The sequence below is a fragment of the Lepisma saccharinum genome, chromosome 17 (genome assembly GCF_977018435.1).
Source record: "Lepisma saccharinum chromosome 17, izLepSacc3.1, whole genome shotgun sequence".
In the NCBI taxonomy this organism is placed as follows: domain Eukaryota; kingdom Metazoa; phylum Arthropoda; class Insecta; order Zygentoma; family Lepismatidae; genus Lepisma; species Lepisma saccharinum.
Window position 1 is genome coordinate 49,228,774 of NC_139245.1, and position 14,379 is coordinate 49,243,152.

Consider the following 14,379-nt stretch of genomic DNA (forward strand, 5'->3'; position numbering starts at 1 on the left):
TTTACTAAAAATATTAACTTAAATATTTTTATAGTCTTTGTATCTGAATGTTGGTGATTTTTTTAATGATAGTTCGAAAAATATTAGCTGCCACGTTTATTTACAGTTTAATGATATTGACACTATCTTTGGTTTAACATGATTAGTATTTTGTACATTTTCTGCACAAAATGTTTGCAGTTTTTGCCAATAAAACTATTGAATTTTATATCATGAGATATCCTGTAGTTACATTTCCTTTTGTATGAGCTTCACACCATCAGTACATATATTTTGTTTCCTTTCTTAGAACCTAACAGTGGCGTAGCGTGACTTTTTCAAAAGTGTTACCAGCTATCAGTACGACAATTATGCCTGCTAGACGTTATCACCCCCAGGTGATTTAGCCACAAACACTCCTAGAAAGAACTACCACTCATGAAACAGTTACCATGAAAATCCAATGAATAGTGGTAGACCCTTGTCAATTCTTCATCTGTCTCCGTTTCTTTGCAATGAAGTGCGAAGGGGAAGAAGAAGAAGAACCTCACTTTTCTAGGGTCAGTTTGACGTTTGTGTGGTGAGCACTGAGCAGAGGACAGAGCTCCGCTCCTTTGTGGAAGGGAAGCCCAGCTGTACGTACTACTGTTGCCAACTTAGTATTTTGGAGCAAGGTTTGTCCAAATCACGAATCACACCAAGGAACTATATTTATGTCTATTACCTAACTGGTCTCAGTTGTAGTTCAATCCAGCCTTGGCTTTGAGGTCTACCTCTAGTTGCTTCACAGAAATGGTATTCCTATTTTAAGCGGGATTTAGCTCTTTTCTGCCAATCCGATGTGACAACACTGGCTGATCAGGTAGGTCTGAACGGCAACAGGGCCCCTTAACAGGCATATGAATAACCCCATAGCCCCAAAGTCCTTCCCCGCTCTTTCCTTGCATTGGCGCCCTCTTCTCCCTTGTTGCCTCTTCAGGGTAGCGGAATGGCCTCCCTCTTCGCTTCTGTCGGCTGCAGAAAAAATGTCCCAGGCAATATCTACTCGACGGCAACGGTGTTCATTAACGAATTTAACAATGTTGTCATTTTATTGAAACAACTTTTTAATTCTTTACATTTTGCTGTTTCCTGCGGTAACACGGGCAGGAAACCTAATAATCACCATTAAATGATTACGAGAGTAATGTACTTTCACCAAAAGTGTTTCTGATATTTACAAAATCCTTATGTGCATTATTCTATAAATTATTTATTTAGAGTGATTTAAATCAGTGATATCTTCAAAAAATCACTTGATTTAAATCGTGATTTAAATCAATCATCCTGTACGAAAGTGTTCGTCAGTGTGAATATTTAGTTTCATTTCATTTCATTTCTTTATTTGTCCATCACAGGACCAAAGTCCCATTTATGTTGAACATAACGTACACAAATATAATGTTAATAATATACACACATGTTCACAATAATGTTAATGTGAATACATAAAATAATGTTAACATTTTTGATAGTGTGACAACATATAAATACAGTTAAAACTCCTTTACAGACAAATCAGAATGTTTTACAGAATTTTGCGCCTAATAACATTACATGAATCGAAAAATATATCCAAATCATCCACTAAGAATAACTCATTAAACGATTCCTGAACTCTTACTATTGGAGAGTTTTTGTGCATGTTTAACCTTGAGAATGGCGTGCAGAAAGGTGTTCTGTTCTTCACTGTAAACGGTGTTACATGGAAGTAACAGTTCAGAACATACCCAACCTTGTTTTACTAATTTACGTAAAAACATTAGATCATTAAAAACACTTCTGTCTTTCAAGGTATTGAGACCAGAATGGCTGCATAAAGTTATATATTATTTTGCACATTAGGCTGTGGTTGAGCCTAGTGAATGTTATTCTCGAAACATTTACCGGGATGTTCGTTGCTTATGGTGGGGGACAGTGGCGTGGTGGGACATTCTCGATATCGTTAGCAATCGTAGTAGTAATTGTAATATTGTAGTAATAATTGTAGTAATTGACCAGTGCCTGCTCAGCAACTTGAACTACTGTAACCATTTTAAAATGATAAAGCCTACATTATTGCTTTAATTGTATAGATCATTATCGATATTTGCCTGAAAATAGAATAATAGACTGCAAAGCCTTGGACAGCATCAGCTGACTTCAATGCAAAAAGAGCACAACCAGCAAATTGCGTCATAATTTTGTTTCTTTAAGTAGCACTAGCACTTCTTCACAGTAAAAAGAGTAGGTGTTATTTGAGTTGTTTCTCCATTCGAAATAATGTATAGTTTGTTTGTGAAATTTCTAGCACTAAACTTAGCCACTGATAAGTCTTCAATCCTACAAATACAGTAACTTTCAGTTTGGAATGACATTCCTGCGAATTGAGACATAGCCGAAACACAACACAAAAAGTTCAGAGCGTAAACACACTCTTTTGGCTACCAGAGAGAAATAACCACCATCAAATCTGGTCGGAGTGGCAAGTGCATTGTTTGCATGTGTCGTACCACGGCATCTGTTGACAATATAGAATATTAAGTCCAAACTCACAACAAGCTACCTACATTAATTAACATTTGAATGTTAAACATTGCCCTGTAAGATTACGCGTGGAATATTTATATATATATTTTTTTATTATTTGTAAGCATTGTTTGCAATAATAAAGTGCACGCCACGTGCCTGGGTGCAATCTACATGAAAACAGGACATTGAGAAAGAGTTTCTCAAGATTGCTGCCAGCACCTGCATCCGTTCAGTTAGTCGCTTAAAATACCTCCACGAGCTAATGGTACCTCGCTCCCTGATCAAAAGAAGCTAATATTGAGTAAGGGCAGTTTACTTTCACTTGGTAGACTACGACGCCAAGAGTCCCGGGTTCGAATCCCGGCCTGGGCATGGATGTTTGTCAGTGTCCATTCATCAATTTCATCATATCATCACTCATCCCCATCTTCGCAAATTAGCCAAAAGGGGCACAAAAAGCGAATTAAAATATAGGAAATCTTTCAATCAATTTTGTTATTTAGAGTCGCTTTTCTGTCAAATTTGACTAATCGCGACAATCAGGATGAGTGATGATATGATGAAATTAATGAAGGGACGCTCGCAAAGAACAGCGATGCCAAGGCCGGTATTCGAACCATGGACCCCTGCCGTTGTGCTAACCACTGCGCTAACCACTTCCCAGCCTCATGACACGATGTAATGCACAGGAGAAAGCTTCACTTTGTATTTTGTATTCTCTCTTGGTTATTTAACGTCGTTTGTGTCCCTCTTTAGGTTAATCAGAGAACAGAGATCAATCACAATAAAACAATGCGTTCTGCACAGAATTCGAACCCAGAATCTTAAGACGAGATTTTGTGAGTAGGTCATTTAAGGTGATCCGGCAGATATGATTACCATTAATATGTTTTTACTTTCAAAGCAATTTCTTCAACAATGTAAGTATAGTTTCTTGCGTATTTAAATATGACGAAATAATGGAAACAAACAGCAAGAAGCTACGATGCCACAATAAACTGTTTTCAATCTTGCATATGTCAGTCACTGTGTTACGGCACAGAAAACCAAATGGCATTTGTACCAAGATTCTTAATTTTTATTTGCAAGAGTAAGTAGAATATTAAATACCATATTCACAACCTTTAATTTTATTTACATTTACTTGATTGCATAAAGGAAGCTAATGTACAAGACTTTGTTGGTGTATCTGAGAATTTCTAGTTGTTACAAGATATTCAATAAGGCGTCACTTGAGGTAACATGGAATCAAACATCGTAGTCTTCATCGATGAGACTTGCAAATATGTCCCTTGCCTTCGAACTCTTCCTTGGCCTTGACTTTGATGTGTATTCTGATGAGTAGTCTTGCACAGACTCTTCAGTAGCCTCTGATAACGCGTCATATTCCTCTGGATCATAGTTACCCACACGTATAGGTGACTCTAACATTGTTGCTTTTTGTGGCGGCTCATTTTTGGTAGTGATCCCTTCCTCAGAGTCTATTAGATTCATCAGTATCTTGCAGAGGCGTGCATCTTTCAATATGCAGTCAAACATATTTGTGTTGACATCGTTGCTCGGGCTTCTGGATCTAGCGTCTTCACTAGTTTCATCTGTAGGGCTCGATTCCGCACTGTTTTCATAGTACGACGCGTGGCTCTGCGTAGTTTCCTCAGGTTCGATAATCGAGCTGGTATCCTTCGCTGTGATAAAAGACACTCCTGAGCCTACTTCGTTCTTCATGGTCTCCAGTTCTTGCTTCAATCTCTCGTTCTTTTCCTCTATTTCCTTATTCTCGGACATCAGCCTCTCCTTAGCTTCGATCTCCTCATTCAACAGTCCAAGAACTTTATTGAGCTCTTGATGCAACTCTTCAATGCTTAGTGTTCCGTCACCTGAGCGTGTGATCATCAATTGCTTTCCTGCATCAGAACGCGAACGTGAAGATGAGAGTGCTCCTGAAGCGGAACTGCTCCTTAGAGAAACTGCGGGAGTCCCCTTCCCTTTTAGCTCATCCTCTACGTTTCGATTCGCCGTCTGATCTCTGTGCGATGGTGTGCCGGAAATGCTGCGTGTCTTCTGCTGGACATAAGATGATGTTTCTGCTGAGGTAAGGAACGATCTTTGCTTGGTCATATGCGTTTGCTTGGTGACAAACTCAGGCTGGGATACAGTTTTCCTTACCGGTATCCCAGATTTTGGCCTTGGAGCTAACCACTGGAACTCATATTTCTGATCTTTAGTGTTCTCGGCGAGTTTATCTACGATATTATTATACACAATTTCATGAATCATGGGATTTTTCCGCACGTCAACGATCTGTAGACATCGATTAGAATCTAACACATCCAAAATAACATACGCACCGCTGTTTCCAATTCCACAGTTCTGAATGTCAACTGCGCGCATCCACATATCCTCCAACAGGACTTCGCATATCATGGCAATTCCTTGATCTTCCAAACCTGTGTTGTTGTTCAGCGTTAATCTCTTGACACCGTACGTTGCGTCGAGGTCCGGAATTTGGTACCTAAGAGAGTCTTTCCATCGTTGCCCAGACCTGACTATGTTCTGGTTCTTGATCAGGTCTCTAATCGCAACGGCCCCTTCGCACGTCAGTCCACAGTCAGAAAGATCCAGAGACGTCACGTTGAAGCAGTACCTGAGGGACCTACACAGGAGGCCGCAGGACTCGTCACCGATCCTGCATCCAGAAAGGGATATGTTCTTGAGACTAACGCACTTCGAGGCACCTTCCTGGAATATCTTCATGTACTCGCTCTGCACTGGTAGTCCACACAGTTCTACTGACGTCATCGACTTGCTCTCCTGAAGACAATTCCGTATCGACTCCATCAACTGTTTGAATATGAAGCGAGTGAAAACAGGCGGACGTTTCCCGCACTTGATAACCCTATTCTCCGTATACAAATCCTCAAACACCATTATGTACGGCAGTTTGCTCCTGATCGCTATCGATTGTAAACATCTATCAGAGCTCAACGCGCTAATGATGGGCTTCCAGTCGCAAATTTTGAACGCGTCTCCATTAAAATCAAGACGCTTGTGAGAAAGATATGACCTTACACTTGTAAGCGCAGCAGTTTTCAGGCTTTTGCAAAGTTCCAGATAATAAGAAGCGAAATTTCCTGTGTTCACTGTCTGTAATTTGGACGAGCTCCTCTTTCGAGTCAAACTCGATGACACACTATCACGTGACAAGCTCCTAGTAACTCGAGAAGACGACGACGAATTTCTGACCTTAACTTTTCGGTCCTCCATTATATAGCGGTAATAAGAAACTTAACAATGACAGAAGATACAACTCTCCTCTGGACAATATGCTGCGTAGCTTGTAATAAATTTCTCCCGGGATGGTATATTGTTGCTTTCTAAAAAGGGCAGATTTCGTTTCCGCAGCTACACATTGTTTTTATCACTGACAATAATGGCATTTGTAGTTACAATAATTCGCATAAGAACCTTGTAGTTCGCTTAATGGATTTAGATCTATAATATGCTAACACCGTACCTCAAATATCTATTTCAGAGATACTTGGTATTCAAATTATGAAAATTGTCCGCTTTGACACTTGTGTTACTTACAATGATAATGTCAAACTAACACATAAGTAGATGAATTTAGATGTAATACAATACTGAAAGATTCAAAGAATATCTTTGGTTGAATTTTCTTTTCTTTTTTAACACTCGAATAAGAGAAGTTGTAATGTTGGGACAAATTGTTCTATGAGAAGGTTATTTGAATACCACTTTATTCATGGTTCATGATGCATAAAGAAAAATAGTTAGCCTACAAATTAGTTTAGATATTGTGAATGTGTTAATCGGACGTAGTTGTAGTGTCATGCTTGTGTTGCTGGAGCACAAAATATTTGTTTCGTTAGGCAAAATTGTACTATATTATTAAAATTATTCAATGTTTACTTTCAGTTGCTTGAATGAATTGAAAATAATTTCTTAACTTCATAACTACTTTTTAATGCGCTGTTGCAACTTTAACATCCAACTTACACAATACCATTAATCTTCACATCATTTATATATTTATGATTTGTATTTGTTAGACCCAATTGTCCTATGGCTTGAAGAAACCTACGAAGAGGTATGTGACGTAACCATTAATATGAAAAACTAAATTTTCTTGCATGTTTTAAAGGCACACAAACTGTAAAATAACGTGGTGAGTCACATAATTATTCGTACAGATAAGATTTCTGAATATTTACTGACGTAGTCGTGATATAATACGATGATAAATGTTTAATATTTATTTAACAAACAAAACACAATATGAGCACACTGTTAATTATCTTCAATTACGTTTAATATAATATATTAGTAGAATATTTTCATTAAACAAAACAAACATTTTTTGTGGGTTAAACAAAATTATTCGGACACATGGAAGGAGAAACAGGAAAACACGCTTCAAAATCAACGAACAGAAATGTCAGTGTCCGGTAGGCATCCCTTTAATTTTTAACACCTCGGATAAACGATTTGGCATACTTTCTACCAATTTTCTGGTGTACACTGGCGATATATTGGCCCATTCATGTTGAAGTCTTTCCTTGAGGTCTGCCTTCGAGGTTATGGGTGTTTTCCTCACTTCTTTCTCCAACTTACACCAGAGGTGCTCAATGACGTTCAAGTCTGGAGACTGCGGTGGAGGATGGAGCACTTTTGGGCAGTTGTACAATAACCATTCTTGTACTACGCGGGAAGTGTACTTCGGGTCATTAACTTGATAAAACATAAAGTTACAAAGAATGCCCATCATTTCAGCACTAGTCTTTAGATTTTACTTCAGAATGTTAAGGTAACGGTACCTGTCCATTGTCTGTTCGATGAAAGCCAATTTACCAACGCCTTGGGCCGACATGCAGCCCCAAAACATTACGTGACCACCCCCGTGCTTCACTGTTGCTTGCAAATTTTTCTCTCGGAGCTCCTCATTTGGTTTACGCCACACTGTTACCCTCCCATCTGACTCAAATATTGAATTTACTCTCGTCAGTGAAAATTACCCGATTCCACCATGTCTGATCCTTTCCTAAGTGTTCCTTTGCGAACACCAGTCTTTTTGTCCTGTTTGGCTTACTTACAAATGGCTTTCTCCTAGCTACACGGCCATGATAGTTTGCCCTTCTGACCACTCTTCGTATAGTTTCAGGATGACTATGCTTTCCACACTCCTCAACTACCTCAGCACACACCATTGGAGCACTCATCTTTGTTTTGTTTTTTTTAATTTTCCTCACGATTACTGTCTCTTCTCTGGGGGAAAATATTCTTGGTCTCCCTGTATGACCGTGGGACTCGATCCTGTCTTCATCTTTAAATCGCTTAATAATATCTGCAACTGTACTTTTTTTCATTTCCAACATTGAGGCAATTGCACGGTACGTTTTACTCTTAGCGTGGTGTCATATCACTAACTGACGTTGTTCAAATGAACTTTCCTTTCCTCTTCGCCCCATTTCTACATAGAAAATGTTCTTATATCACAACTTTGTTAAACAAAACGCGATCGTAATTGCTATAGAAACCTACAGGAAACCATTAATATATATGAACAGAGTATCAATCAATCCGTAAATCGAAATTGTCACTGTATCGCAAACTTACGTTAACATTTACTATGTGTCCGAATAATTTTGTGTCACTATTTTTGCAACGGTAGGGATTCATCCTTCGTTATATTGTTGCTGATGTTCTTTTTTTTAACTTTTTATCGTCCAATTTTGTGCTAAACATGACATTTTTTAAACGAAAATCAACTTCAAAGCTGTACACAGATTTCACTCCCTTCCCGCTCTTAAACGTTAGAAATTTACTGTGTGTCCGAATAATTATGTGACTCACTGTACATCCATTGCCAGTCGCTTTCGCTCAAATATAAACTGGGGGTGTAACGTCAGTGTGCCAACCTCACTTCCACGTAGTGCATTCTGGACTGCATATTGCAGACTAGCGAATCTCTGGCGTCTGGACTCAGGACTTTGTTGTGCATTTCCTTACGTTTTTGTGATTGTCACTTCATCTTTCATCTTCAGCCCTTGGCTGAACCTCGCCCTCTTAATAAAGAAACAATATTATTATTATTATCTTCGCGATTAGCCAAAATTGTCAGAAATGGAAGTAAAATAAACTAATTCAATCAATCAAATATGTACTGCAATCCATGACGTATTAGTGGCAACTTAAGATGTACACAAAATATCTCTTTACAGGTTTTCATTGATTTTAGAGAATTAATGCGTAATCTCGGCTGAGATTAGTTATGGCAGTTGTCTTTCACTCATGTGCAGGAATTCTCTAGCACTTGGCATTTTGACATACCTGGCTCTAAATTTGAAGCATGCTTCCGGTTTGGAGCAATCTACTTCTAATTAGTTTGACAATCAAGTAACAAGAGTATGGAAATATATAGAGAGAGCATGTTCGACATCAGCTGAAGGCAAAATTGCTTGCGGCATCTGTTTGTTCATCAATGGTTTCAAGCACGAAGGTACTGAATTCATTAAAGACAGTTATATTGTTTTGTATGCATCAAAGTGTATCATTTCGCACTTTATCCCTTAGACAGAAGTGCAGACGTCCTATATAATCACAATTATTAAACAATTAATACATATGTTTAGCAATACGCAGAACAGGTTTAAGATTAATTAAAAACAAATGAGAGGCTAGTAGAAGTTTCTAAAGTAGAGTTCCTTTTCATTTCCGCTGTACCACTTTGTATTTATTTACAAAACTGGATGTGTTCAATATTAAACTATTATTTTACGTATCAAAGTGGCACTTGTTAATCTTACCCAATAACATTCTTTATGTTATTACATTATAACATTATAACGCTGTATGGCACATTTCAATGAATGCGAGAAAAACGGATAAAACCTGTAGTATATTACTTGACTACAAGAGAAAAAAAAGATAAAACATTATGCAAGAACAGTATGAATCTTTGAGCAACATCCGAATTTATGACTGGCCAGCTTGTAGCCTGTAGCGCAGGGCCACAACATGATTCCACTGATAACGCAGCACATTCCCAAATGTGCCATACAGCGTTATTCGGTGAGCTTCTTCAATTAAACAAATAGTGCATATTAAGTATTTTTGATCACGATTTTTATGTATTACCTTAATGGGAACATTATTTCAGTAATTTTGAATATTTTTGTTAGTATGTCAAAACAATCCATGAGGTCTGAAAAGTTATATTATTTGCTTAATTGGAAGCACCAGCGTTCTTAAACTCGCTACAAACGATACGCAGGCCCGGGGTACCCTGAAGCACGGCTCTGCATTTGGCACTGATGTATTGTGTTTGTGTATGTGGATATAACTCGTGTAATTAGTAATAGTACGCTTTCCTATTATCAATTATAATTTTTATTTGTATGGGAAAGTCCAGAATCCTTGTAGCATGTTCAGTAGAGTGAGTTAAATTAACTGAAAGAATGTACCATTGTTGGAATTAGTTTCTTATATGTTTCAAATAGGAAATTAACATCCTATTTGTTGATTGACACTACAGCAAATATACTGGCATATTCGTAATCAGCAGGTCCGAATTAGGTTTTAATAGAATTTGCATAATAGTGTTATTTTAATGTTGAGTTGCTATTTTAAGTCCACTTTATGGACAGATAGACTAATAAGGACTGGACCTGCAGTTCAAAGTGGGACCCGAACCACTATGTGCCTTTAGCGGGTATCGATCGAACCCGGGACTCCTTGATTACAAAGCGATGACGTCACCATTACGCCATCCGGGAGGCCAAGTGTTATTTTAAGTACTGAGTGAATGTTGTAATATATTGTTGTGTGTCAGATTGTAAAATATTTAATTCAAAGGCGAAGTCTATGTCAAAGAAGACAAAAAAATGTTCGTGTGTGAATATTTTTTAGTGACTAGCGTGTTTTTGTATATCATATATCTTCATCAGACGTCTAATAAAATTTATTCAGGAATTCTAAGCAATTCACCTTATTAACTAAAGTGGAAAAGATATATATAATTCTTAAACACCTAATAAAGTGAACTTGTTATGAAACCTCGGTTCTCAGAATTATGATTTGACAATTAAATTGACTTAGTGAAGAACGAACATCTTCCCTTCTCGGATACTTCGCCACGCCCATAATAAGTTTTACGATAAGAGAGCTTTTATGTAAAGAAAACAGAAGTTATAGAATTTATTATTGTTGTTATGTGTTGTATGTTGTCACATTGATTGTGGATGAGTTTTCATTGTCTAGTGTTAAAATTGAAGGAGACTAAGTCAGCAAATTTCTCCCTCTCTCTCTTCTCTTTCCCAACATCTACATCTTTTAATTTAGTTTTCAGCCACGGAAGAAATGTTCTCCCTGTACATATTTTTCATACATTTTCTTGAGTTATCATTAATAAAGAATTCCGAACAATACAATACAATAGGCGTCGTTTTAATGCTAGCAAATTTTACACTAATAAGTATGTCTAAATTATCGATTTTATACCAACTTGTTTGCAAGAAATTTTGTATATCAGCTCAACAAAAAATGTAAAAGTTTCTGTAACTGAAAGCGTATGAAAACCCAAAATATTTGTAGAGCATCTAAATATGAGGAATGTTTGAGATCATTTAAATTAAAAATATTATACTTAAGAAGAAGCAAAATTAGTGTACTTGTGCATCATATGCTCTCGTCACAGATCGATAGCAATTATTTCATAAGAGGTATTGCATTTAAGGTTCCCAAATATACAACTACACAAAATTCCTTAATCTCACTAAATTGGAACAATGGCAGCGAACTAATAAAAACACTAATAAAAATTTAAATGATGATGTGTTGTGATTAATTATAGAAACTGGGCGTTGGTGTGTACCTGACCATTGATTTTCTCATTAAGATTTATTTATTACATATATAGTAGAGGGTATTTTCGAATAACAAGACAATATACAGGGTGTTCATAATGTCCCGGTACCATTACAAAAAAATAGCTCGAATAGAACAATGCTGTTGATTGAAAAATGAGCCACAACTCTCCACGTTTATATGCCAACCATAATTTTTCAACAAGATATGGCATCTCCTCATTGGTCCAAGGATGTTCGAGGTCTTCTGGATAGGCATTTCCCTGGCAAGTGGATAGGCCGGGATGGACCTATTCCTGGCCACAGCGCTCTCCTGATATCACACTCTTGGATTTCTTCTTCTGGGGGTATGTCAAAGATTGTGTTTACCGCACTCCTGTTCCAGATGTTGCTACTCTTCGAAGACGAATAACGGACACCTAACTGTTACTGGTGATATGCTGGGGCGTGTATGGGCAGAAGTGGATTACCGCCTTGATGTTCTGAGAGCAACTAGAGAGGTGCGCATTGAGGTGTATGGCATATAAACGTGGAGAGTTGTAGTTCATTTTGTAATCAGCAGCATTGTTCTATTGCATGTAGTTTCCGAGCTATGTTTTTTTTTAATGGTACCGGGACTGTATGAACACCCTGTATAAATATCTTACTCTCGCAATATTGTTCTGTGTCTTGTATATTTTATCGCTGTACTTTTGTAAGTTTTATGTGACTTATTGCTATTAAAATATACTATTATTATTATCCACGAAATAAATCTATTAAATCTACACGTCTGTTTAAGATAAGCGATCCATTATACCACCAGAAAAATTTCTACCTTTCACCTTGGCTTCAAAAGAACTACACATCGGGTAAAAATCTGAAAGTATGAAAATAGGAAGCTATGAAATCCCACCTTCTACATTTTCTTCAATTCGAACACTCTCACTAGGTTGCATCACGTAGATCTAGCATAATGAGATAAATAAAAAATCTAAGGAAAAACGTATACTAAGGAAGCTCGCGATGAAATAACAGATTGTGAAGTAAAAAAGTTGCCATATATTTAACTGGATGGAATGGAGGCAATACCTGAAAACAAGGGAAAAAATGCAAATAATAATGTTTAAATGTAAATTAAGAAGTGAAACGAATAATTCATAAAATTTTACAAAATAGTTCATAACTAAACCAAATCTTAATACTAAGACAGAGCCGATACCAATGCCGATGTATAGGTATTTGAAAGTTTCGGTTTGAATTCATTTACCTATACCAGCCAATACTTTTCCGGCATAGTATTGGTCTTTTATGTGGTCCGCAAAAATGCTGTGCAACACTTTTGTGGAGTCTAATTGTCCTGGAAATTATGCAAAATTCAAACTTTATTTTTATTTTGCACCAATTTAGCACGAAAAACTATATTTTGTGATTACATAACATTTATTTTAATATTCTGATGTAATCCTTGAATATTCTAAAGCAAATTTCTTGGTAAATTGATGCATATAATTGGAGAAGATTATTTACACACCAATATTGATCCATAGTGTGAACAAGGACCTCCCCGATGGCGCAGTGGTAGCGTCGTCGCCTTGCAAACCGGTACTGAAATCCATAGATAGTGGGGGTACATAAGTAATATAATCGTATACTTTCCTGCCATTCCTAGTTGAATGTTGATTAAATGGAAATGATCAATGGACACTCACAGACACCCATGATCATGTAAGGACTTGAACGTGGGACCTTCGGTTCAGATATCTTGAGTTCATCGCGTTCAGCCACCGAGGTAGTGTTGCCAGACGTCCTATATTCTACAATTTGTTTTTATGCCCTGTGAAAGTTTATAAGGGTGTCCTAAACTTAACGCAGGATTAAAATTGTGAGCCATTTTTTCCGCGCAGGGTGGGCAACGTTCTGGAAAATTGCATGCTGTAGTAAAAACGTTGCGGTTAATCAATATGGAGCGCTACACGACGAAGAAGCTTGTGACGATCGTTAAAATTCATTACAGGTGCGGAGACTGAGGGCAAATTCCCTGACATTTTCGGCAGGAGAAGCGCCCCAAATGAAACAACTGTGCGACCTCACACCTTGCGGTTGTTTTTCTCTGGGGGATTCATTAAGTCCAAAGTTTTTGCAGCGAAAATAAGGACGATTCCTGAATTAAAAGTAAAAATTGTATAGACGGCATTGAGACGTAGTTATGCAAAAAAGTGATTCAGAATTTTGTCAAAAGAATTCTAGTGTGTCAAATGCGCCGTGGAGGACATTTGATATCCTCTTCTACATTAAATGGCAAAAAAATTTACCGTCTCAAATAATGTAATAACTTTCCCAATTAAAAAAAAAATGTATTTTTCTTAAATTAAATCCTGCGTTTCCTTTGGGGCATTTATTATTTTAATGTAATATATAATATGTGTGTTACAATATACATGGTTGTTTACATTGGGATATAAGGGCTGATTTTTGCATTCACGCATTCAATGTGTGTTCTGAATTGGCAAAGGAGGAACATGGCAACCCTGCACCGAGGGAGCGGCGGATCCAGAAATTACAGTTGGGGGGGGGGGCGAGAATTAATTCAAAGAAAATCAATTCTAACCTATAAGTGTATACACTTGCCCTGTTTTTAGTAAACTATATGGTACTGTGAACAGGAACCAAGCTAACTTCCGTGTTCTAGAAATTAGAGTGTTGTTTTACAAAAATCGGGGTTCAGGGCTGAAATAGATGGTTATTACTATAATTATATCGTTATCATGATTGCTACGGTAAATTGGGGTGTAAGGGGTGCTCCTTCCACGTAGTGCACCCAATAGTCAACCTCACTTCCACGTAGTACACCCTGGACTGCAGACAAACGAGGCTCTGGTGACTGGCCCCATGGCCGGCCAGTATAATTTTGTTTGTGTTGTCCTGTGTTTTGTCCTTATTTGTGCTGAGTGCCCCTTTACAGCCTCAGCTTTTAACGAAAGTCAGA

General features: G+C 37.5%; 1 protein-coding gene across 1 annotated transcript; it reads right to left on the bottom strand.

Moving 5' to 3' along the window:
* Window positions 1–3,653: 3,653 nt before the first annotated feature.
* On the bottom strand, window positions 3,654–5,893 carry LOC146001300 (uncharacterized). The gene has a single exon (XM_083138607.1). It carries the CDS (start codon window positions 5,791–5,793, stop codon window positions 3,778–3,780), a length of 2,016 nt encoding a protein of 671 aa, XP_082994733.1. The 5' UTR covers window positions 5,794–5,893; the 3' UTR covers window positions 3,654–3,777.
* Between the last annotated feature and the right edge of the window lie 8,486 nt (window positions 5,894–14,379).

Bases quoted from the DNA above. Each gene is read 5' to 3' on its own strand.
- LOC146001300 (XM_083138607.1), bottom strand. From the start codon at position 5,793: ATGGAGGACCGAAAAGTTAAGGTCAGAAATTCGTCGTCGTCTTCTCGA.